We start from the raw sequence: 27,168 nt of genomic DNA, 5'->3' as shown, positions 1-27,168 counted from the left end.
CTTATGTTGTCAGTGATTTTCACTAACTTAAAAACTTTATATTTTATCGAAAAAACTGTTAATGTAGCTTAAAATTTAGCTTGTAAAAAATTAAATTTCCTTTTTATTTTTAACGCAAGCCTAATATGTATATCGAATTATAACTCATGGAAAGTGATAATTCTGTATCTAAGGAACATTTAAAAGTTCAAAATAACAGCAATAACAGCAAGGACCCCGCAACCAGTGTTGCCAATCAGCGGATAATTATCCGATTTGCGTACCTTTTTGAGAGTTGTCGTACCTTCTGCGTACCTTTAAATAAATCGGATATTTGCGGATATTTTTCAGTGTATCTACTATCATCGACTAAAACTTTCTCATCCATATATTCCCAGCACCAACAACACATTAATTTTGTTTGCTTCCACCAAAATTTTTATAAATAGCCTATACTGGATGAATGTTAGTGACATCCGATACTTTTCATCTTTTGACAAAAGGGACATGTGCCGATTCTTTTGTTTAGAATTTAAATGCACAAGTGCATCCACTTAAAGCGTCGTTTAAACACAACGATAAGTCACAGCAACTAGTTGTGATGACAAGTTGAAACGCTGTTTAGACGCTGCGATTCAATGCGATACCACCTTCAACCCAACTCCAACTTTGATAAGTTGTGCGATGCACCGTTTACACACAATGATAAGTTGCAACAACTCGATTGACCTTGATAAGTTGTTTGATTTATCGCTGTGTTTAAACGATCCTTAAATTAGGCGTACTAATCCAATTCAAATTTCAAAATCTGTCTGCCCTCGGATGTTATTTATGAGTTTTTCGATTTTAGTCTGTAAACTTATGAAAGCTAATTCACGCACGATTTAGTTTTATTTTCATTGTATGTAGTGCAGTGCTTAAGTAAACGTCTCGTCTGTTGAAATAAGTTTTGGTTTGTGAAAATACTTTTTTATAATGGATAAATGGTTAATAAAAAGTGTTAAGGTGGGTAAAAAAGTTTACTAACGTGTGGATATTGAAATATAATAATGAATTTGTTTTAGACCAAATCAAATAATGAAAAAAATATTGCTGAAAAGCAGCCGTCAACTTCACGTCATGCTTCTGAACAACAGGTAATTAGTAAAATAATTAAGACTTCACTATATAATATACGGATGTTTTATTACTAATTGGACATGTTTTAACTATATTATAATGATGAGCTTATACAGTGCGAAAGGCACTTATGGAATAAAATTATTTGTGTCCTTGTTTTAAAGAATTATAAAAAGCGCTGGGACCCGTCGATTTTAATATATAAATGTGCACTTTTTAAATATAAATTTAAATCTACAGGGTGATTGACGCAAGCCTGGCAGAGCCCATATGTTTTATTTTTATTGGAACACCCTATATATTTTTATATTTTTAAAAGCTGCTTAACAACCAATTTTAACGAAATATAATTAACAATAATACAGGGTGAAATTTTGAAATTAGAAAGTATGGAAAATACTTATGGAATAAAATTGTTTGTGTACTTATTTTAGAAAATTATTAAAAAATGCTGTGGCCCGTTAACTTTTAAATTCAAATGGGCGCTTTATAAACATAGATTTAAACATACAGGGTGCGTCACGAAAGTCTAGTATAGTCCATGATCTTTAGTTTTAATGAATCATTCAGTATATTTTTGTGTAATTAGAAGCTACATAGTAACATCAACTCAAAAAAGTGTATTATGTAGGTTCTATTTTGAATAATACAAGGTGAATTTTGCAATTTTTTAAAAAGTTCGGCAAGACATTAAATACAAAACCCAATATATATTAGTAGTTTCTAAATAAAGTAGTTTCTAAGAACATCAAATTTCTAAAAAATACAGGGTGTTTCACTAAAATGGACAAGATAATGGACTATGCTAGACTTGCGTGAATCACCCTGTATATTCAAATTTATATTTAAACAGTGCATATTTAAATTTTAAAGTTGGGGTAGGTATCCTAGGGTATTTATAATTTTTTTAAATAAGGACACAAACTACATTATTTCATAAGTGGTTCCATACATTATAATTTCAAAAATATCACCCTGTATTATTAATAATCATCATACATTATATAATTCATTGAAATCAGGTTGCTAAGCAGTTTTTAAAAATATACAGGATGTTCCATTGAAAATAAAGTTTATGGACTATGCTAGGCTTGCGTGAATCACCTTGTACATTTAAATTTGTGTTTAAAAAGCGCACAATTACATCTAAAAATCGACTGGTCTCGGCGATTTTAAAAATTTTTCTAAAAAGGGCAAAAATAATTTTATTCCATAAGTGCCTTCCTCCCTATATATTTAACTCAACTAAATAAAAGTACGACAGTCAATGTAGATCGAAAACTTACGTTGTTTCGGAAAAAATCAAAAAACTTATATTTTTCTAAAATATATGTTAATTTTTGTTAATTTAAGTTAACTAATTGTTTAAAAACGACAAAAGCTGTTTTGTAGAAACGATTTTAACAATATCGGTGAATTAATATTTCTACCTTGATCAAAAATGTTTTTATTTTGTTTTTAATTATGCTGAATCCGATTCTGACGCAACAAATGGAAGATTAAAAAAGCTCAATATAACAAAATATAACAATCAACCATCATAATATATCAAATTGTATCAATGTTATACGAGATATGTTAAAAAATATGAATTTCGCTCAAAAGTAAAGTAGGTACTTTTCTAGTTCACAATATTTCAAGCAGAATGATATAATTATTGTATATTAAAACATAGTTCTTATTTAAGAACAACTAAAAATTATAGCATTATAACAATTTTCGATATTGTGAAATATTAAGGTACTTTATTCTTGAACAAAATTCATATTTTTGACGTACCTTGTAGAAAATTGATAATATTGGAAATCTGATGGTTGCATCTTAGATTTTATACCTTACAGAGTATTGTATGAAGAATAACATTTTTTCATAAAATTGATAACAAAAAAGTTTCCGATAGGTTCCAATCCAAGTTACGCAGACAGAGGTACTGTATCAGAGCTAAAAATTTTTTTTTGACATTTATTATATTTACGCTTGTGATTAAATGTATTTTGGGTAAAAACGTTCTGATGACTTTGTATAAACATTTTTTTAACTGATATTTTTCGGTGGTTTCATTACATTTTTTATCTTTCTTAATTTTCTCAAAAAGAAGTTGTTTATTTTATTTTTAAAGTAAAATAATTTAGTGCATTTTAAAAATTACATTGGATAAGCTTTAAAAAACACCTATAAAATTGTAATATATCCGTTTACACTTAGTAATATCCCAGTGGTATTTATTCTGTAAAACTACAAAGTATTCCAAATTACATTTCTTAAGACGTCGTAATGTTTCATTTAGTACGATGTTTGAAAAGTATGTTGTGCAAATTTAAGAGTTTTATAGGTAAAATCGTAATAGTACCATATATTTCTAAATCAATTTTTAAACAAAACTCTTGTAAGTCCCACTTTCCGCCCACATTGTACTTATGCCAATGTTTGTGAGAGGGATGACTTAGCGTTATAAATAAAAAGTTATAGAAGCTGTAGATTTAATTTTCGAAAAATCTTTATATAAGTTTTTTTTGTGTAAAATTTTCTAATTTTTCAATGGTCAAGTCAGTTTTTTCCAAAATTTATATTTTCGTAGGTATTTAAAAAACAACTAATTTCGCAGGTAATTTGTTTAATGAAAAATTAAGCACCCACTTTTGAAATAGAACTTTTTAATATGTTGTTTATTATACATTTCTTAATGAATCTATAAAAAGTTCTATCTTGTCTAATTTTTTCCGTAAGTAAAAACTCCTATGACTCCACTAACGGTGGAGTTTATCGGAAAAATAAAGTGGGACACATTTTTTAAGGTAAAATTAGATATTTATGTAGTTTCAGAATTTTCTATTGTTGACTGGGTCCGGGGTAGTATTAACCATATAAGTGTTGATTAAATTTAATTAAAATTAAATAAATCTGAATAAAATTAAACAAAATTAAATAAAATCAAATAAAAAATATATAATTAAAGAAAATTAAATAAAATTTACATAGAATTATATAAAATGAAGTAAAATTAAATAAATTTCAATAAAATTAAATATTAAAATCAATTTTAAATGTTAAATCTTCATAATGTATTAAGCTAAGGATTATTTAGTTAAAATATGTCCAATTGTCCAATTATTGATCAAACACCCAGTATATCGAGAAATTATTTTAGCCTGAATCTAGTAATCAGCAAAATGTTACTGAAGAGCAGCCATCTACTTCTCATACTCCTAAGGGAGGAGTAATTATTAGTCAAAATGTTGACGTTGGCCGTGTTAGTAAAAAGATTAACACTTCTCAGAGTAATATTATTGTTGACACTAATGATGCCGAGCCCAATGATGCCGAGCCCAATGATGCCGAGTCCGCACCAATTGTTGACAAATTTCTATTGAGTTTGAAAAGGAAAGCTGATTTTGTAGATACACCTTCAAAAAGAATATGCAAGTTTATTCCAGCGTGGCTAACCGATAACGAGTTTCGCGGGTGGCTTAATAAATCAAATAAGCCAGATGATAAACACGGCAATGAATACGCATTTTGTAAAGTTTGTAAATCAAATTTGGTGGCTCATAAGGCTGTGTTACTTAGACATATGAGAACGGAAAAACACAAAGAGAATTTTAGTGCGGTATCCAGTAATATAAAAATAAAGGACATGTGTGTAAAACAAACCTGTGAAAATAATTTAGTTAAAAGAGCAGAACTAAAATTATGTAGTCTTTTGGCTACAAAGGACTTACCGTTCTTATTAATGGACACTGTATGTCCACTACTTAAAGATATTTTTCCAGATTCTAAGATAGCTCAACAATTAACCGTTAAAAGGACTAAAGCAACTCAAATAGTCGTTGAATGTTTGGGTGACAATTTTCTGAAAGAATTATATGAAAAGTTAAGAGTACCTGGAATGTTTTTTTCATTGATTATGGATGAAACTACAGATATATCGGTAAAAAAACAGTGTGCATTTACTGCAATATTTTTTGATGAAAATTCCAACTCATTACAAACAACATTTTTTGACATTTTAGAAAATACTGGGGGCACTGCAGTTGAATTATATTCAACTTTAAAAGACATAATATTTTCCAAAGGTATTCCTATATCTAATTTTGTTGGATTTTCGTCGGACACACCTAATGTAATGGTAGGGCCACACAATTCAGTTTTTTCCCATCTAAAACAAGAATTTCCTGATATAGTTTGTGTTAAATGCTCTTGTCACATGGCACATTTAGCAACTTCAAAGGCATGCTTGAAACTTCCCAAGCACATTGAGGACTTACTAAGAAATATAGGAAGCCATTTCAATAGAAGTGCTTGTCGAAGAGCCAAATTTCGGGAATTTCAGGAATTTTTTAAGGTTGACATTCACAAAATTCTATCACCTGCTAAGACCAGGTGGCTTTCACTAAAAGCAGTTGTGGACAGGGTTCTAGAGCAGTACGAACCATTACGTGCATATTTCAAGGAGAGTGTTTCTGAAGATCCTTCACATGTAACGGAAACTATGTTGGAAACTCTTAATCACCCTCTTACTGAAGTGTATTTAAAGTTTATGTCTTATGTTCTAGAGCTCATGACGGATTTCAATATTTTATTCCAATCCGAAAAACCACTTTTATATAGGGTTAAGCCCGAAACTGAAAATTTATTGAAGATTTTATGTTCCAATTATATGAATATTGTTCATATAAAAAAATGTGCAGAAATCCTGAAAATTGTTCACGACAATCCAGACAATTTTCTTCCATTAGAGCAAATTTATATAGGAATTTCTGCTTTCGACAGTTTGCAACATTTGCGATCGGATAAAGACACAAATTTAGAACAAGCAGACTTTGATAATTTTTTTAAATCAATATTATCCTTTTATATTGAACTAGTTGCTAATATCAAAGATCGGTTTAAATTTGAGGACCCGGTTTTTACTACCTTAGAGCTGTTAGATCCGAAGGTGGCCCAATCATTCCAAACAAAATCTTTAAAAAACATATTAGATAGGTTTCCAGTTCTAAATAACTTTGTCAATGCACAATCTTTGGATAACGAGTGGAGAAAACATGCACTCTTAGATTTTGATAGTTTAGACATTAATTCCAATACCGAGTGTGATATATACTGGTCTCAGATTTTTAAATTAAAAAATGAAGCCAACATATCTTTGTTTCCAAATTTAAAAAAAGTATTTTCATTGTTATTCGTTCTACCATTTTCAAACGCTGCGGTAGAAAGGGTTTTTAGTAATTTATTCAATATAAAAACAGATAAGAGAAATCTTTTAGATACATCTACAATTAGGGCTTTATTGGCGACAAAAGATGGTATCGGTAATACAGGCTGTGTAAAATTTACACCTTCAAAAAAAATGTTAGGATGTAACATATGGCAAAATAGTAAATGAGAATTTTGTACTTTATTAAATTATGTTTTTTGTATGTGTTGGATTACGTACTTACATGTTTAGGTTTTTAATGTTTTAATGTCCCACTGGCATATTATTTGATAAATAATGAAATGATTTAAAAGTCAGTTAAATATGATATATTTCTGTTATTAGTTAGTAACAACCAAAAAAGTTAAGTTTTCCATAAAGTGGGGGACTTTTTATTTTTTACTTTAATTTTCCATTTCCAACAATTGTTTTTTCCGATTATAGTGCTAGCTGACAACTCTGCCATGTAAGGTCATACCTACAAATTTTCCAACCAATATGGTTGATGTCATGTAATGCCAGGGGTTAATCTGGAAATATTTTTAACATCCTTTAAAATCGCATAATATAATGTAACCTTAACTGTTTAAAAACAACTCAAGGGTTTTTACCCGTATATTTTTGTGGCTTAAAGCATGTTAATCTGTGAATACACTGATGATGGAATATTGATTCCGAAAACGTTTTGTTGTGATATACCCCTTTTTAGGGATTTTAAATATACCTCTGATTTTTTAATCAACTTAAATTCCCCAAACCTAAACTAATTACCTACACAGAAATCAGTTAAAAAATTAATGCACTGCCTTAATTGTAGTTATAGTAGTTATATATATATTTTTAAACAATTTTGAGTAAAAATTCTAGGAGAGTTGGTCACGGATTTCCACCATACTTCATTCGACGTATCTTGATGAGATTGCTAAATCCTTATTGGTTAATTGATGTTTATTAAGAATAAAATTGTAAAATAAAACAATTAATAATTTAATAAATAATAAATAATTTAATTTCTATTCGATAGATAATTAAGAATAATATCACCTGTCTTACAGGTTATATATGTGTCTACACTTTAACCACAGATGTACACAAAATATATGTATAACGTTACTCAGAATAAGGTAATCATTTGTAGAATACCAAATGTAAAGTTCAAAAGATTTTCCAGATTTCTCGGACATGAGATGTAGTTAAATCGGTTCTTTTTTTGTAAAGTTCTATCAAATCTAATATCTTAAACAAAACCATTTCATCAAAACATGTTATACCTAATTATATTTATGATTTTTTTGAGGAATGTAATGGTATGTACTATGCATAAAAGAACTTTCCGGCACAGAAACGTCACTTTTCTGCACACTACTGTCAGTTATTCTGTGAGAAAATGTTAAGTTTGTTTACATAAAATTGTGCAGAAAAATGCATTTGGAATATTGGTTGTAGAAAAATCTACTTACTTGAAACTAGTAATATCTAGATATCTACTAATTAACTCAAAAATCCTTCAAATTTTTTGCCTATAACAATTATATAGTCGGGCATTAACGTTGAACGCACCACGTGTATTATGGATAATAACTTTGATACCTTAATAACTACAAGACTGTCAAATACATTTCTATTGTTTTAGTTGTAATAAATCTTTAGTTGTTAAAAGAGCGTAAGCGCAAAATTTCGGACCAATAATCTTTAAACGTATTCATTTTTTTAGAATCCTGAGAAAACTAATAAGTATTTTTGAAAAATTTGAACGCAGAATTAAAGATTACATTATTACCGAGGGCTTAGAGTCCCTTAGAATAAACAAAATGTTTCTTTTGAATGAGATATTTGAAATTAAAAATCACACTCAATATTCTCTTTTCCTTTTACCCATGTAACATATTAGAATAAAAATTATAGAAGTCTTCAGGGACTTTAGGCCCTCGGTAATAATGTAATCTTTCATTCTGCGTTTAAATTTTTAAATAATACTTATTAGCTTTCTCAGGACTCGAAAAAAATAATGCATTTTAAAAGCATTGACCAGAAATTTTGCGCCTATGCTATTAATGTAGCTGTAGTTTATTTTGTATTGATTTATTTATTATTTATTTTTCCAGTACCTAGTTTTAGGTAGTTATTACGTTTTAATAAAATAATATTTAAAAGTGTTTTTTTTTAATTAAATAATTATAATAAATTAATATAACGATCCAAATAATGAAATATTTAGATTTATTTATTAATTTAGAATTTAACACTTACGATAATGCAAAGTACGAATAATATAATAATAGTAAGTAAATAATATTTACATACATGAATTAGGTAATAATCAGCTAGGATACGAGATTTTCATCTATAAACGAAAATTTTTAAACGGTGAAATAGAGAATTCAGTAGATTAAAGGGCCGGTTGTTCGAACGCTAATCAGAAATGGAATCAACTGATCATTATCAAATATTTAATTACTGTCAATGTCAACTTTGATTGGGTTGCTGAAAACATAATTGATTACAATTATGAGATTAATTGATTAATCAATCAATTATGTTAATAATTGTTACGTTAATTGATAATTAATAATTAATTAATATATTAATTATGTTAATTATCATAATGATAACTGATTGGCGTACGAACAACGGATTTTGTTATTTGATGGTTGTTAAGGCTACTAAAAGAATAACATTGGCAACATTGATTTTAATAACAGAATAATTTTTGACCTTGTGTACCTTTTCGTGACAAATCGGATGTTTTTCGAGCGATTATCGGATATTCTAGAGAAATGCGATTGGCAACACTGCCCGCAACACACCTTATGGAAAAGTAGCCCCGGTCAAATTTAACGAAAGTATGGTCAATAATTGTTCTCAGTGCGTAGTTTAAAAAGGTCCATGGGATCTAGGTCTGAAAAACTATTATTCTGAAGCTACAGCCTTCTAAATTTATTGCATTCAGGTGCTCGGTTTACGTTAAGTGCAGTAATCCAACTACAGTAAGATAAATTTAATCCAATAAACACGCTAGTTAGGAAAAGTAAGGGAACTGAATACATAAAGTTATTATTTAGATCTTTTATGCAGTTTTAGTTTATCTTTTTTTATGTCTTTTATGTTTCATGGTAAGTCCCCACCCCCTCAAGGCAAATGTCTAGATCCGCCACTGCGGTCAAGTGAACGAAAATATTAATTTATTATTTAAAGAAGAAAGACTAATTTTTTCATGCATATTTGCGTATTGCATATGAATTCGTGTTCAAAAATAGATGCATTGTGTTTTAGTCTTCAGAAAACCTCCGAAAAGTCCTCAGAAAACTGAAGAAGTGCGATAGAAAACGTGCTGCTAGAGCGACATAAGAATTATCATGTTGCATTTCTCATAATTATGCAAAATTTCTATGTAATATCGTGATATTTTCGGTATTGTCGATGCAACAAGTGTCGGTTCTTCCATTTTTGTTTAATTATGATTCAGAGTTTTTTTGATAGTCAAACAGTGCTGTTGCTGAGATCAGGTTTATACTGTGCATGCGTGAAAACGTGAGAAGTCTTGTGCGGCTTTAGAAGCACTTGTTATGGTTGTTGTTCAGTTTTCTGAACGCGCGAAAAAGATAAACCCAAACTGCAATATGTTCCCTTAATTTTCCTTACTTTGTAGATAATTGTGTTGAATTTGTCTCTCTGTAGTTTAAGTTTCATGTCAGCTAATATATTTTTTATGATTCAACGATTAATTTATTACGTTTATAGAGGTAATGGATTTTGACAAGAGCTATAAGTCATGCCGACGCAGTACACAAGTTTACGTGTTATTAACAAGGTCATAGCTCTTGTCAAAATCCATTACCTGTACCAGGAAACATTGTCTGTTTTGGTTTGGTTGTAGAGTTTGGTTGTTGGTGAGAGGTATGGTAAGGTTTACTTATAGGCAAGAAATTTACCGGTTATAATATCCTAAGCTCATGAAGTATATATATCTACGTATAGGTCTACCACTCACTCATCGACTAATTTTCTTATTTAACATGCTTTTTCAATATATTAGCTTATTGTCCTTTACAAATGAGTAAACTGCAATTATGATTTTAGCATCGCCCATACCATGTCCGCAATGTGGAAAACGGTACAAAAACCTTTTGACCCTCAACTCACATCTGAGACAGGACTGCGGAAAGGACCTGGCATTTAGTTGTAACTTGTGCCACAAGAACTTTAAAAGAAAACAACATCTAAGAGAACACGCGGCACGGACACACGGGATATACATCGACAAACGTGAAAAAACGTCTTTATAAAATATGTCTTGCATCTTATTTTTTGAAGTCTTGCATCTTATTTTTATTAATTTTGTACGACCATTTGTTAAAGTTCTTCGATATCTATACGACAAAATCTAACAGAAACGTTTAACACTGATCAATAAATTATATTTAATATAAGATTGAGTTTACCTCTAAGTGCGTAAATGCTACACGCTTTTCAATATTTGACCTATAGTTCACCTTAGACCAGAATTTTCTTATATCTCATTTGATCTAATTTTGCTAATATTTTAATTCCAAAGTTATTCCCATTAATGCAACACAAACACTTTATCCCAGGGGGATTAAGATGTTTCTCAGGACTCAGGAATAATCCAGGTATCTAATAATTGTTTCAGTTATTGTATAGACCTATAGAAAAATTCTACCTGTTTCCTGCCCACTGCATGTAGCTCCACTGAAGACGTCTGGAGACAGAAACGTACGTGTGAGGAAGGTACATCACCTCTGAACCGAATTGAAATATAAGCTGTTTTTAAATTTTTCATATTACTCATATTTTGAGTACAAAAAGAATAAAAATCCACAAGGAAAAAGTTTTTCTGTAGTTGGCTGTATACCATGTAATACAAAAAACAGTAAAATCCTTTATAAAAGGTATATTTAAAATCCCTAAAAAGGGCTACATCACAATCACATAACTAGTTTTCGACTGGTTTACCAGTCATCATCAGTGCTTACGTGAAGTTTACTTGCTAACCACCAAGATATAATTTACAAAAATATTAGGGTCAAAGCCCTGTAAAAGTAATCCGTCAAAGAAACATCGATTGAAAATACTAACTTAAGCGTGGATGTTTGAAATATTTGGTAATATGCCCCAGGTAACATCTGAGCTGTGATTTGACTTGTTCACATGGTGGAAATGTGAAGGGTGGCAGCACTTCACACTTCCACCACTAAAAAGAATAAACTTTCGTTGGAAGTTTTCCTAGACGAAAAGATGAAATGTGACTGAATATTATAGAGTCCCTTTCATCTGCTTTATTCGTCGTCTTCTTGCCTTATAAATGGTAAAAGGCAGATATTAAGGATGTTACCAGCAAGTGGTTCCACGAGAAGTTTCAGATTTATTGTTTAGATCTGGGACTTCTCAGTTCTCTCTAAATGACAACACTTACTCAAAATGACTTTATTCTACCACAAACGAGCGGTTTCGCTTACTATAGTTTACTAAGAATTATCAGTACCAATATCTTTGGTACAAAAAAATTAAATTTTAAAATTACAATAACCAGTAAGTATTAGGGTGCTGTCTGGTACAAAAATTAAAATAATTATATATGTGTACAGTTATAATGGTGTACAATTTTTGATATATAGTCCAGAAAGCCACTGCGCATCCGCTAGGAATAATATTCTGATTCGGATTTTTTGCACAATCTTACTCATGAAGGACCCCTTTTAACAAATGTGCATGTTACCAGGACCAAAAGTGGGTCAAAAATTTTTTATACGTTTTTTTTGTTTTTTTCCTAAAATTATTTTTTTGAGTGGAACAAACTTTTTTTAAATTCTTTGGATCATTCCAAACAGAAAAGGTCCTTAGTGGCTTTTCTCTAAAGTTGATAGTTTTTGACATATAAGCGATTAAAAATTGAAAAATTGGAAATCGGCCATTTTTAACCTTCAAAAACTATGTGAAAAACTTAAAATTTGAATGTTGCCAAGGTAGGTAGATATACTTTAAACATCGATTGATGAAATCCCGAAGAGTTTTTTTCAATACAGTATTCAAAACTCCTTTGTTTTTTAATTCTAATCACGCGTGCGCGACACTATTTTCCACCGTTGCATGTGTACACACACAGTATGGTGCAAATGAAAGGAATAAATTCGTTATTTCGTAAACCGGCGACTTTTAGGAAAAAACCCGAAACAGGTCGATTTCTATTTTTAAGTTATGATATTGTGGCATGTATGGTATACTAGTGACGTCATCCATCTGGGCGTGATGACGTAATCGATGATTTTTTTAAATGAGAATAGGGGTCGTGTGCTAGCTCATTTGAAAGGTTCTTCAATTCTCTATTCAGTAATATAAACATTTATATAATTATTTATACAGGGTGTCCAAAAATTTTTTATTAAATTAAATTATTTGACAAAAAAGAAATAGAAGGAGACCCTGTATAAATAATTATATAAATGTTTATATTAATGAATAGAGAATTAAAGAACCTTTCAAATGAGCTAGCACACGACCCCTATTCTCATTTAAAAAATCATCGATTACGTCATCACGCCCAGATGGATGACGTCACTAGCATACCATATATGCCACAATATCATAACTTAAAAATAAAAATCGACCTGTTTCGGGATTTTTCCTTAAAGTCGCCGGATAAAGAAATAACGAATTTATTCCTTTCATTGGCACCATAGTGTCGGTGGAAAATAGTGTCGCGCACGCTTGATTAGCAATTAAAAAACAAAGGAGTTTTGGATATTTTAATGCAAAAAACTCTTCGGGATTTCATCAATCGATGTTTAAAGAGTATCTACCTACCTTGGCAACATTCAAATTTTCAGTTTTTCACATAGTTTTTGAGGCTTAAAAATGGCAGATTTCGCAATTTTTCAATTTTTAATCGCTTATATGTCATAAAAACAATCAACTTTAGAGAAATGTCACTAAAGACCTTTTCTGTTTGGAATGATACAAAAAAACCTAAAAAAACTTTGTTCCATGCAAAAAAAATAATTTTAGGAAAAAAAACAAAAAAAAAAAAAAACGTTTAAAAAATTTTTGACCCACTTTTGGTCCTGGCAACATGCAAATTTGTTAAAAAGGGTCCTTTTTGAGTAATATTGTGCAAAAAATCCGAATCGGAATATTTTCTAAGTAGCTTTCTGGACTAATATCCTAATTGACTCTTCGTACTGGTCTACTACTCGTTAAGTAACTCATTGACTAATTTTCTTATTTACCATGGTTTTTAAACATACAGTATACGGCTAAATAATCAGTACTGAAATGAATATTGAAATGCTTATGATTATTTATTTATCTAGTATACGTGATATAGCCTTGCAAACAATATTCATGACGAAGCACATTCCCGATAAAACAGTTGTTCAAGATGCCCTCTGCAGTGGCGGATCTACGGAGAGGGAAAATAATAATTCTACCCCCTCCCTTACTGGTCCAAAATTAAAGAAAAAAAATTGTTCAAACATAAAAATATATTAGCTGACATGAAACCGAAACCACAGAAAGACAAATTCAATCCAATAAACACGCTAGTTAGGAAATACACTCTGGACCAAAATTAACCGGCCACCTTAAAAATGATAAGTCATTTTTGATGTCTTATATCTCCTAAACCTGTTGTCCGATGTAAGTGATTTTTTTAATTATGTTATAGCCTTATTCCTTGACAATTTCGTTATAATAATCTTGTTGTTAAACAAATTTTCATTGTATACCAGGTGTACGAATCAAACTGTGTTTTTTTCTTAAAGTTTGCATCACCCTGTGGAAAATTCTAGCATTAGTAGAATACTGAAATTAAAACCTAACTATAGCCTCATGCTTTTTCAACATTTTGTTGTTTGATTGATTCGCTTATGTTGGATAATAAAAAAGTTAGGTGCTTTAACAACTAGACATGTTTTTTTATCAATACAGAGTCTTTTTAAAAAATTTTGGCAAAGTTTAAGGGGTAATTCTGTATGAAAAAATAATGAGAGTTTTCTTTATAAACACATGTCCGCAAATGCATCGTTTCCGAGATATGGGGTGTTGAAATTTTTCTGACAAACTGACGATTTATTTATTACTTTAAAACCGGTTGAGACATGCACATCAAATTTGGTGGGTTTTAATACGTAGTGATTACATTTTTTGGCATGCAATTAAGCATTTAATATTTACCATTGGCGCGCGTACGAGTAATATGATGGCTCATATTATCTGTATGCGCGCCAATGGTGAATGGTAAATTCTTATTTTTATGTCAAAAAATATGCAATAACTACGTCGTAAAACTCACCAAATTGCATTTGCATGTCTCAACCGGTTTTAAAGCAATAAATAAATCGTCAGTTTGTCAGAAAAATTTCAACACCCCCTATCTCGGAAACGAAGCATTTGCGGACATAAGTTTATAAAGCAAACTGTCATTATTTTTCATGCAGAATTACTCCTTAAACTTTGCCAAAATTTTTTAAAAACACCCGGTATTGATAAAAAGCATGTCTAGTTGTTAAAGCACCTAACTTTTTTATTATCCAACATAAGCGAATCAATCAAACAACAAAATGTTGAGAAAGCATGCGGCTATAGTTATGTTTTAATTTGAGTATTCTTCAAATGCTAGAATATTCCACAGGGCGATGCAAACTTTAAGAAAAAAACACAGTTTGATTCGTACACCCGGTATACAATGAAAATTTATCTGTTTGGCAACAATATTATTATAACCAGATTGTCAAGAGATAAGGCTATAACATACTAAAAAATCACTTAAATCGGACAACAGGTTTAGGAGATATAAGACATCAAAAATTACTCATTTTTAAGGTGGCCGGTTAATTTTGGTCCAGAGTGTATAAGGAATCTTAATGCCTATTGTTTTCATTGGAAAATCCCGCCTAAGACAAATTTTCCCTTCCAAGCAAATTTATAGATCCGCCACTGCCTCCGGCACGAAAAAATCTTTAATTCTAGTACGCCATTCCGAAATGGCAGACGGTGGATTTGTCTGACTCCCTCACCATTCACCACGTGTACACATCTGGTGGCGTTGGTTCTGATTAATGGCGACTCCCAAAATGATCGCGTAGTATTCGAAAAGACTCCCTGGCAGGGTGACAGGTTGTACCGTCCTGCTGAAACCATTGTTGATTTTAAGCTTGGATCGTTTTCGTGACCTTTTTTGTATGACCGAAAATAGTACTCCACCATAAAAATTTTTGACTCTTACATTTTTCGACTTGCCAATATGTAGTACCTGGCATAATTTAATTCATTTTTGATCTGTTTGTCCTTCGTCCAGTGTGTGTTTTATGTTATGTATTAGTTGCCAATTATAAAAAAATTCTTTCTTACCAAACAAATGTTGCATTTTGCTGGGATATCTTCCTGAGTTGACGAAATGTCCCTGATAATGCTAAGTTAGCGAAAGTATACTTGGGAAAGATTTGATTAAACTAGATGCTCGATATTTGCTTTTTATTCCTATAAATTCCATAAAAAATTTTCCTGCAAAACTGAGAACTGTTTTGAAGCACCTAACATTATCACGACATTCACATACGTTATAATGACATTCGGAAACCATTCAGTACGTTTCGGCGCCTGACACAGTGACACATGCAAATTTGAGGCAAACGAATTTCAGTACTGTTTATTTTGCCGCATGCCGTAATAGCTAAGTCCTCTATAAATGAGTAAATAGCAATTATGATTTTAGCATCTACTTTACCTTGTCCGCAGTGCGGAAAACGGTACAAAAACCTAGACAGCCTCAACGCACACCTGAGACTGGACTGCGGAAAGGACTTGGCCTTTGGTTGTAACTTTTGCCACAAGTGTTTTAAGAGAAAACATCATCTAAGGCAACACACCCTTGTTGTACATCGACAACCGTTGGATAAGTCTACTTGATTTATTTATGTTTTTAAGTTTTTGATATCTTCCTTGATATGTTTTGTATAAATACTTGTCAAAGTTCTACAATACCTTTAGGACAAAATTTAGTTGAAAAGTGTTAACAGAGATCAATAGATTTTATTTAATGTAAGATTGAGTTTACCTCTTGTACCTTAGACCAGAAGTTTCTTATATCTCAGTTGATCTAATTTTGCTATTTAAGTCCAAAGTTATTTCCATTAATGTTATATAAACACTTTAGCCCAAGGAATTAAGATTTTTCTCAGGACTCAGAAATAATCCAGGTATAGTTTGTTCAACGGTAAATGGTTCAATTAGTGCGGTCGTAAATATTATTAAATTTATCTGACCTGGCCTATTGTTAAGACCCACCCGGAGCGATAAGCCACCGAGGTAGACAGAGTTGGTCTTTTGCAATTAACACTGTCTAGACGGTACTCCCATAATAAAGCCTGAAATAAATTTTACCTGAAACAGGGCCTTTTATACTATTATCGGTTAATCCAGGATGTTTATAGTGGTAACTAATTGAACTCAAACCATTTACTGTTAAACATACCATATCTAACACTTATTGGGCCCGGTCCTATATCTCCTTTATACATGTGATCTACCAGAATTCGATAACTACTGTTTAGCTACCTTCGCCGACGACACCGCCATATTAGCAGTAGGTAAAGATAACGTAGAAACAGCCAATAAACTACAAAATGCGATAAGCAAATTCCAAAAATGGACTAAGACGTGGAAGATTACATTGAATGAAAGCAAATCAGTACATGTTGATTTCACTAATAAAAAAATTCTGTACGCACCAATAAAAATTAATGGACAAGACATTCCGTATGCCAACACAGCCAAATACCTGGGCTTAACCCTAGACACGAAGCTTCGCTGGAAAGCCCATGTAAAGAAAAAGAAGGAAGAATTAAATATTAAATATAAAAAATTGTACTGGCTACTGGGAAGATACTCAGGGTTGTCAACGTATAACAAGATGCTAATCTACAAACAAGTTATAAAACCAGTATGGACGTATGGTATCCAACTGTGGGGATGTACAAAAAAGACAAACTTGAAAATAATACAAACTTTTCAAAACAAAGTATTAAGGGGTATAGTTAACGCACCCTGGTACATCCGTAATGACGATATCCACAAGGATCTACGAATGGAGCCCGTCGACAAAGAAATCCGAAAACACGCAGAAAGTCATGAAAAAAGACTTCTTCTCCACGAAAATATTGAGGCCATCCAGCTCCTGGACAACTCAAACCAGAAAAGAAGACTGAAGAGGACCAAACCTCACGAGTTGGTGTAGTGTGCGACAAAGCTAATAGCGGAGCATTGCGCGACTAGTGTGCAAGCAACGTGTTGGTGTAGTGCGTGATAAAGTGAAAAGCAGAGCTTTGTGTGATAGTGCGCAATCAAAAAGTGCGCCAGTAATAATAAAGACAACTAAGAAGACATCAAAGGGTGACTCTTAGATATTAAGTAGTTAGTAAGATAGGATAGATAAAAAGTTACTCATTGGTCAAAGACCAGATTGTAGCACTTAGCAAATAAAAAAAAAAAAAAAGATATCTAACACTTGTTGAAGTTATTGTAGGCCTTTAGAAAGAAAACCTGCCTATTTCCTGCCATTTTCGGAGCCCTTTGTAAAAAATTACAATTTAGTGCAAGAAACGCGATTTTTTCGATTGTTTGCACCCAATGCTAAATAGTGTCATTAGATTACAATATTTGATCTTTTAGAACATTGGAAAAGCTTCAAAATGGCGATTTTCAAAAAAAGTAAATTTGTTGTTGCGCAAACTGCAAAATAAGGCAAAATCGTTATGTATAACCCACGACTTTGCTATTTCACCCAAAGTTGTATTTTGGATTACTTAATAAACTCTCGAAATTTAAGACCAATCCATCAAGTAGTTTAGAAGTTATTTCTATTGTTTATCCTAGTTTAAAAGTTATTCTTATATTGTTTAATCTAACCTAGAGACCTTTTTTGCAATAACAAGACAGAAAATAATGAAGGTAGGGCCATTTTGCGGATGCCAAATGAAATTAGAGGACTTATACTATCAAAGTTATTCACATTTTTATTTTATAAACATTATTTAGAATAACTTGTCCGTAGAAGAAATCTTTTTACATATTCGAAAGGCTAATAAGTTTTACACTTTGAAATGCATAGATTAGTCATTCTGGGACGATTAGATAGAAAGTAGGAATTATCTGTCTAATTACCAAAAATTTGTTTACAATAATTAAAAAAAGTAGTTATTCATTAGACATCTTAAACTGTCTAAACAAATTACATTGTTTGTCAATTAATAATATTATTAATGTCCGACTGGTCTATTATTTGACAAATAATGACATTGTCTATTAAGTACGATATAACGTCCAAGGGCGTGTTATTGAAAAATAACGCCCTAGGGCCTATTAAATTTAAATAACGAGTTAAATACTGTCAAGTTGACAAATAAAACTCTAAGTAAAACTATGCTTACCACAATTACGTTAGGACTATTTCTGGTAAATGTACTTATTTGAAAACTAATTAATTCAAAATTCATTCACATTTTTTGCATGTAAAGAATAATTTATTCGGACATTAAACGTTGAAGGCACCACGGGTATTATAACAATAACGCTTTCGGTCAACGTATATACCTCGGGCCGAAGGCCCTCGGTCTTATACAACATTGACCTCAAGCGTTATTATCCTTATAATACCCTTGGTATCTTAATAACTATAAAACTTGCTATACTTTTAATGTACGCAAAAAGTACATACGAATTAAAAAGAAATCAAAATCTATCAACTAGTACCCGAGATAAAGAAGCTTTACTAGAAACACTACTTTGAACTCCAACTTCATGAGTTTGCCTTATTTTGAAGTTTGCGAAGCAACAAATTGACTTTTTAACTTTCAAAGATTTAAAAAATCAAATGTTGTAATTTTATGTGAACTATTTAGCTGTTTAATGGGGTGCAAAAAATAAAAAATAATCGCGTTTTTTGCACTAAATTGTTAATAAATAAGAACGGCTCTTGGCAGAGCCAACTCTGGCAGCAAACAGGTAGATTTTCTTCGCATAGCTTTACAATAATTAAAAAAATTGTGAGATACCTGAATCACTCAAAGTCTCGAACACAGTCTTTTTTTTTGCTTATTTCCCTAGAATATTATGCACAATACTAGGAACGATCCTAACTAACGATGGCTACAAAACATTCACACTTCAGATTGCGTGCTCTATTCGTTGTTTCTGTTGGTTGATAATATAAATGGGTATTCAGTTAAGCAAAATACTCTAAACAACGAATTCAACGAACATTTTACAAAATCATTCACTGATTAGATCTTCTCTCCGTACTCCTTGTGTTCCAATAGTATAGGGAGAATGTTCTGAGAATATTTTGTTTATTCACAATGTTTATTACGTAATAAAATAAAATACCCCAAATTTCACAGTTCCTAAAATTTACCATTGGTAAATTCCGGATCTTAGGCCGGCGTTCCCAAAATCGCATTCATCGAGAATATCGAAATATTCTCGTTGATAATAATATTATATAAACACGTTTTTCTTAGACACTGACCGTGAAATTGATATCTGACATACCTGATCACTGATCACCGTTATCGGAGTTCACCAGGAGCGGCAGTTATCGGTGATTTTTAAATCACCGCGACTGAATCATCGGTAGTGAAATTACGTCCCATTATTAATACTGTATCTACTACTCGTTAAGTCACTCACTGATTAATTTTCTTCTTGCTTTTTAAATATATTGCTTAGGTCTTTATAAATGAGTAAATAGCAATTATGATTTTAGCAGTAGACTTAGTCCTTTATAAATGAGTAAATAGCAATTATGATTTTAGCATCAGCCATACCTTGTCCGCAATGCGGAAAACGGTACAAAAACCTTTTAACCCTCAAATCACACCTGAATCTGGACTGCGGAAAGAACTTGGCCTTTAGTTGTAACTTTTGCTACAAGAGTTTTAAAAGAAAACATCATCTAAGAGAACACACCCGTGTTGTGCATCGACAACTGTGAAATAAGTCTTCTTAATATAATGTTTTTAATTTTTGATATGTTGCCTGATATATTTTGTAAACCTCCTTGTTAAAGTTCTACAATAGCTTTACGACAAAATCTAGCTAAAACGTGTTAACACAGATCAATAAATTTTATTTAATGAAAGATTGACTTTACCTCTTCTGGAACGTGTTAACACAGATCAATAAATTTTATTTAATGAAAGATTCACTTTACCTCTTAGTGTGTAAACGCAAACTACGCTTTTGAATATTTGCTTTAGACTTGTTTACTTTTGGTTTAAAGACCAGAAGTTTAATATATCGCAGCTGATCTAATTTTTTCTACTTTCACAAACACTTTACTTTTTCACAAACACTTTACCTAACCTAATTTTGAGATTTTCCTTCTTGGCCTTCTATCGTCCATTTTTGGACATAGGCCTCTGTCGTCATTTTTAGCACTTGATAAATGTGCTAAGTCAATTAAATTTGTGCGAATTGATTTAAATCGCAGCTTATATTTATATTGAGTATAAGTCACAATTTTAACTTAATATAGCTTATTATAGCTTTTACAAAACAGTATTAAATAAAATTTATTAATGTTTTATATTTTGAGAACTGATTTCCGAAGTGAAAACTTATTTTAAAGTCGAATTGTGGCTTATTCTTAATAAAAATAGTAAATTGCAATAATACGAGAAGATTGCCACAAGAAAAAAAGCGCCAAAAAATATTAAATGACATTGTTGCATCAACTAGCCGTCGGAGCTGTTTAAAAAGCAGGGCTACTGGTCCTACAGTTCTGTTACTAAAAGTGAATAAAAAGTGTTAATTAAGCATTACCTGATCATTCACGGAAGTATGTAATGGATTAAAAAGGGCCAAAAAATTGTGGTTATCTGCATATTATGCCGCCTGAAGCCATCATGTGTAGTGATGTTAGAAGAGAATATTCTCAAGAGAATATTTTTGACCAGAAAATTCTCTCGAGAACATTCTCGGCAAAAATTTTCTATAATTTCAAAAACCGAAACAATAATAAAACTAGATACGCGTCAAATTATTATAATTTAAAAAATATGTAGGTATATTGTTTTTGCCAATCCCATGAACCACTAGCAAGGGTGTTTACAGTGTCAACATTTATTGTTTTGGTGCAATATTACCGTGCAAATATTTAGAATGATGTTCATTTAAGCAGAGAAGAACAAGTTGAGGAAACTGAGTTTCTAGATAATTTGGCGACATTAAAATATGGTGATGAGTCGGCTGAAATAATGGCAGATTTGGCACTTTATCCGTCTAAGGAGTGATTTTTTGGAAAACCATACGTTGTAAAATCAATTGAGAAACTAGACTTAATCATATGGTGAAAAGGTACATGTTTCGGAACAAAATTAACTAACATAGTAGTTGATATATTAAGCATGCCTTCATCCAGTGCAGCGACTGAAAGAAGTTTCAGTACTTGTGGTTTTTTTATCCACTCCTTTAAAAGAAACCGGCTCACTGCTGAACGGGCTCGTAAGGTAACTTTTATTGCTCACAATTTAAAATTGTTAGACCTAGATCAATCCATGACTGAGCTGGCCACTCGTGAAAAACAAAATCCCACAACTCATTAGTACTTAATTGAAATGCAGATTGTAGATGACGAGGATGCGCTAATGATAGAAATAGATTCTGAATCTGAGGTCTCATCTTTTATCATACCACATCGATTATTTGTTCTTAAGAAGAAAATTTCATTTTTTTATCAAAGAAATTTTGTGTTTTCTGTTGTTTTTGTATTTTTTTATATACAAAGAACATGTTGTTTCGTCTCATAATTTTGTATACAGGGTGTTTCATTGGGAAACGGAAATACTTTAACGGTGAATAGAGGTCACCGAGCCGGTTTTAAATATACTACATTTTTTGCCCTACCGACTTTTATAACCGAGTTACAGGGTGTTTTATCGATTTTGCCCATTTCTTTCCTAAGCCATAACTTTAGAACCACCCTGTATATTTTTTTGATATTTGGTACACATATGTCTCATTCAAAACCCAAACGACCGACATACTAACCATAAGAAAAATCCAGGTCCGGATTAACAAAAAATTATAAAGTAATTGTGACCTTAAAACAACCTGTATATTCAAATTTTGAAAATCTGTTTGCATATTTGAAAAGAGCACAAAAAAGTAAGTTTACTGGTTCGCTTTAATTTTTCGGCCAGACAATTTTATGACTTTAATTTTGAAATTATATCGAATTTTTTAAGAACTCTGACATTAAAAAGCATATATTATTAACTTTTAATTATAAATTATTAAAGTTAATGAATAAATACTCATTTTAAAAATAATCAATACTTATTTACCACATTGGAACGACCCAATTACTAATGACAAGAAAAATCCAGGTGCGGATTAACAAAAAAATATAAAGTAATTGTGACCTTGAACAAACACCCTGTATATTGAAATTTTTAAAATTTGTCTGCGCATTTTAAAGGAGCATAAAAAACTGTGAAAAAAGATTTATTTTAATTTTTTTCGCCGTTGATTTAATTACATCAATTTTGAAATTCTGAGATTAAAAACCAGGTGTTATTAACTTTAATAATTTAATGTTAATGAATCAATACTTATTTTAAAATTACTTAATACTTATTTACTACGCTGGCTTCATGGATTCTCTGGATTTGTAGCTGTATGCACATCATTAAAAATTAGAATTGCGAGAATTGGGATATTTTAATGATTTAGTAAATTATTTTAAAAAAACAGATACATCTAATAAAAAAAAATCGTTTAAACAATTCAACAGTTTAACATAAATTAAAAATAATTGAATTATAACAGTTGCCCAAAATGTTCGCCATTTTGTTCGATGCATTTCCTTGCTCGTTTTAAAAGATTTCGAATCGATTTTTAATTTTTCTGGCAGCTTCTTGTCACCTTGACAGAATATGATTTCAAAATTGCCGTAATTAAATTATCAGCGCAAAAATTTGACATGCACCTTTTAACGCAGTTTTTATGCTCTTTTAAAATACGCAAACAAATTTTCAAACTTTCAATATACAGGGTGTTGTTTCAAGGGCACAATTACTTTTTATTTTTTTGGTTAATCCGGACCTAGATTTTTAGTAATTACTAATTGGGTCGTTCCAATGTGGTAAATAAGTATTGATTATTTTTAAAATGAGTATTTATTCAATGTCTTTAATAATTTATAACTATAAGTTAATAATATCTGCTTTTTAATGTCAGAGTTCTTAAAAAATTCAAAATAATTTCAAAACTAAAGTCATAAAATTGTCTGGCCGAAAAATTGAAGCGAACCATTAAACTTACTTTTTTGTGCTCTTTTCAAAAATGCAAACAGATTTTCAAAATTTGAATATACAGGGTGCTGTTTTAAGGTCACAATTATTTTATAATTTTTTGTTAATCCGGACCTGGATTTTTCCTATGGCTAGTATGTCGGTCGTTTGGGTTTTGAATGAGACATATGTGTACCAAATATCAAAAAAATATACAGAGTGGTTCTAAAGTTATGGTTTAGGAATGAAATGGGCAAAATCGATAAAACACCCTGTAACTCGGTTATAAAAGTCGGTAGGGCAAAAAATGTAGTATATCTAGAACCGGCTTGGTGACCTCTATTCACCATTAAAGTATTTCCGTTTCCCAATGAAACACCCTGTATACAAAATTATAAGACGAAACAACAGTGTTCTTTGTATATAAAAAAATACAAAAACAACAGAAAACACCAAATTTATAAAACACAAAATGTATAAGATCATGGTTTTGAAAACCCTATTTTTCATCTTCAACAATATTCTTAAGTGCGTCATGGGGTTCATTTTCAGAAAATTCTCCATATCGACAATATTCTCCGATTTTTCATTCTCGAGAATTTTCCAACACTAATCATGTGCACCTGATAGTAGTAACGGTATGCCGTCTTTAGGCGTCATCAGCATTCAAAGAGTTAAGTGACTCATTGACTAACTTTCTTATTTAACATACTATTTACATAACCCATATCAGCTTAGTCCTCTATAAATGAGTAAATAATAGAAATTATGATTTTAGGGTCACCTACACTCTGTCCGCAATGCGGAAAAGGGTACACAAACCTATTGAGCCTCAACTCACACCTGAGAATTGACTGTGGAAAGGAACGGGCGTTTAGTTGTAACTTTTGCAACAAGAGTTTTAAAAGAAAATATCATCTCAAAGAACATACGACTTCTGTACATCGAAAACCGTGGAATATGACTTCTTGAAATACGTTTTTAATTTTTTGATGCAATATATTTGATGCATTTTTCATACAGTGCAGTGGAATAAGTGTTGCCCCCCCCCTGTTAACTTATTTATTTTAAGAATATAAGCAAAACGCTCGGACAGGTCGATTTGTAAACTAACCATAGTATATTATAGCATCAACGTTTCGAACTTTACGCGATCCCTCTTCAGGTGACAGGCATAACTTTGATTTTTTTAAATGGTAAAGTACATCATGTGACACCTCATTTAAAAGCTTTTGAAATACTGATTTCAAAAATGTATAATACTTTAATCCTTTTTGAGATCGTAGGCGCAAAATTTCGGTCGAACTCTTTTTAAACGTATTTATTTTTTTCGAATTCTGAGAAAACTAATAAGTATTTTTGAAAAATTTAAACGCAGAATGAAAGGTTAGATTATTACCGAGGGCTGACAGTCCTTTAGAATAAACAAAAAGTTTCTTTTAAATGAAATATTTGACATTAAAAATCACACTAAATTTTCTCTTTTTTCACCACTGTGACTTATTAAAATAAACATTATAGGAGTTCTCAGGGAATTTGGACGATCGAGAATACTGTAATATTTCATCCTGCGTTTAAATTTTTCAAAAATATTTATTAGTTTTTTCAGGATTCGAAAAAAATGATTGCATTTAGAAAGAATTCGACCGAAATTTTGCGCCTACGCTCTCAAACAGGATTAAATTATTATACATTTTTGAAATCAGTATTTTAAGAGCTTTTAAATGAGGTGTCACATGATGTACTTTCCCATTTAAAAAATTCAAAGTTATGGCTATCACCTGAAGAGGGATCGCGTAAAGTTCGAAACGTTGATGCTATAATATACTATGGTTAGTTTAAAAATCGACCTGTCCGAGCGTTTTGCTTATATTCTTAAAATAAATAAGTTAACAGGGGGGGGGCAACACTTATTCCACCGCACTGTATATTATATTTGTTGTAATTCCCCTATTTTATGTTTTATGTTGAAATAAATAAATGTTTGGAATGGTTAAAATAAATAGGTTGTTTTAATGCTTGAAATATCCAATACCACCCTCTGCTAACCCACAATATATCCCTGAGATAAATTGAGATAAACTGTGATGAATTGACCTTACAGTATTTTGTAACATACCGCCAATCAATCATCTTTATTATTTTTCGTAACAAATTGGCGCTCAACATAGGCGCCAATCTGTAGCCCAGCTTAGCTTATACTGCCCTACTAAGCGAAAAGGGGGTATCTACACTTTTTTCCAAAAATGAGATATTAGTGTCTAGTCAATAATTACACCTTATTATATCTAATCCTAAAGTGAATTGGTCGTATCTACTCTACAAATATTATATTTTAGGCTATATATTTAGGAGTATCTACAAAGCATACGTTATTACTAATACGTATAAAAAATACGTTATTATAAGCAATTTGGCGGTAACTTGATACTAGGCAGTAATAGTTGTATCTACACAAATTTATGTTATATTATTTTGTAGAAATTACTTTTAGTGCAGCCGATATGTGAAACAATTGTGCATTTAATGATAAAAGTATATAATTTGGACGACATATTCTACACATATAAAGGTTCAAATTTAGATGGGAGGCCATCTCAGACTTTGCCTGTTACAAAAATGGCGGGGTTTCAAAATGGCGACTCTACATATGTGACTAATAGCACGATAACTTTTGAACGAGACTACAGATTTCAACCAAATTTGGTATATAGGTTCTTTTTTTGATGTATAAGATCAAGGTCTTGAACCGGAAGAATCGGTTTACCAGAAGTTGTGTTTTTTCTGGTTTTTATGTAAAAATATGCTGTTTTTTTCAATTCTTTCACCCTGTATGTATTAATTTTTCAAAAAGTTAATAACACTATTGAAAAGAGCGTAAAAATATTTTTTCGGAAATATCTGTAACTTTTTAGTTATGTTAATTACCATTTAATAAATGCAAAACGTATCTTCACATGTACCTATATGCGGCAGATTCGTGCAAATATTATAAGAATTATTGTGCATTTAATGGTAGAAGCATATAATTCGGACCACATATACTACACATATACAGGTTCAAATTTAGATACGAGGCCATCTCAGTTTTTGTTCCTTGTATAAAAATGGCGGGCTTTCAAAATGGCGACTATACATATGTGACTAATAACACGATAACTTTTGAACGAGATGTCAGATTTCAACCAAATTTGGTATATAAGTTCTTTTTTTTTTGATGAATAATATCGAGGTCCTGAACCGGAAGAATCGGTTTACCAGAATTTGTGTTTTCACTGTTTTTTAATGTAAAAATATGTTGTTTCTTTTTCAATTCTTTCACCCTGTATATATAAATTTTTCAAAAAGTTGATACCGCCATTGATAAGAGTGTAAATATATTTTTTAGGGAATATTTTGAAGTTTTCAGTTGTGTTAATTACAATTTAATAAATGCATAACGTATGTTCACATGTACCTATGGGCGGCAGATTCATTTTTAATGCCCGCCATTTTTGTAAAAGACTAAATCTGAGATGGCCTCATATCTAAATTTGAATCTTTGTATGTGTAGTATGTGTGGTCCAAATT

The 27,168-nt window shown here is 31.2% G+C and overlaps 1 protein-coding gene across 1 annotated transcript; it reads left to right on the top strand.

Annotated features, from left to right (window-relative positions):
• Window positions 1-763: 763 nt before the first annotated feature.
• On the top strand, window positions 764-8,447 carry LOC114349142 (uncharacterized). Its single transcript, XM_028299542.2, has 3 exons — window positions 764-984; window positions 1,044-1,115; window positions 4,247-8,447. The coding sequence occupies exons 1-3, from the start codon at window positions 955-957 to the stop codon at window positions 6,479-6,481; spliced, it is 2,337 nt and encodes a 778-aa protein (XP_028155343.2). The 5' UTR covers window positions 764-954; the 3' UTR covers window positions 6,482-8,447.
• The last annotated feature ends 18,721 nt before the right edge of the window (window positions 8,448-27,168 follow it).

Source organism: Diabrotica virgifera, chromosome 3, assembly GCF_917563875.1.
Source record: "Diabrotica virgifera virgifera chromosome 3, PGI_DIABVI_V3a".
In the NCBI taxonomy this organism is placed as follows: Eukaryota; Metazoa; Arthropoda; class Insecta; order Coleoptera; family Chrysomelidae; genus Diabrotica; species Diabrotica virgifera.
The sequence above is the reverse complement of the archived record's forward strand: the minus strand, read 5'-3'. Positions and strand labels throughout refer to the sequence as shown.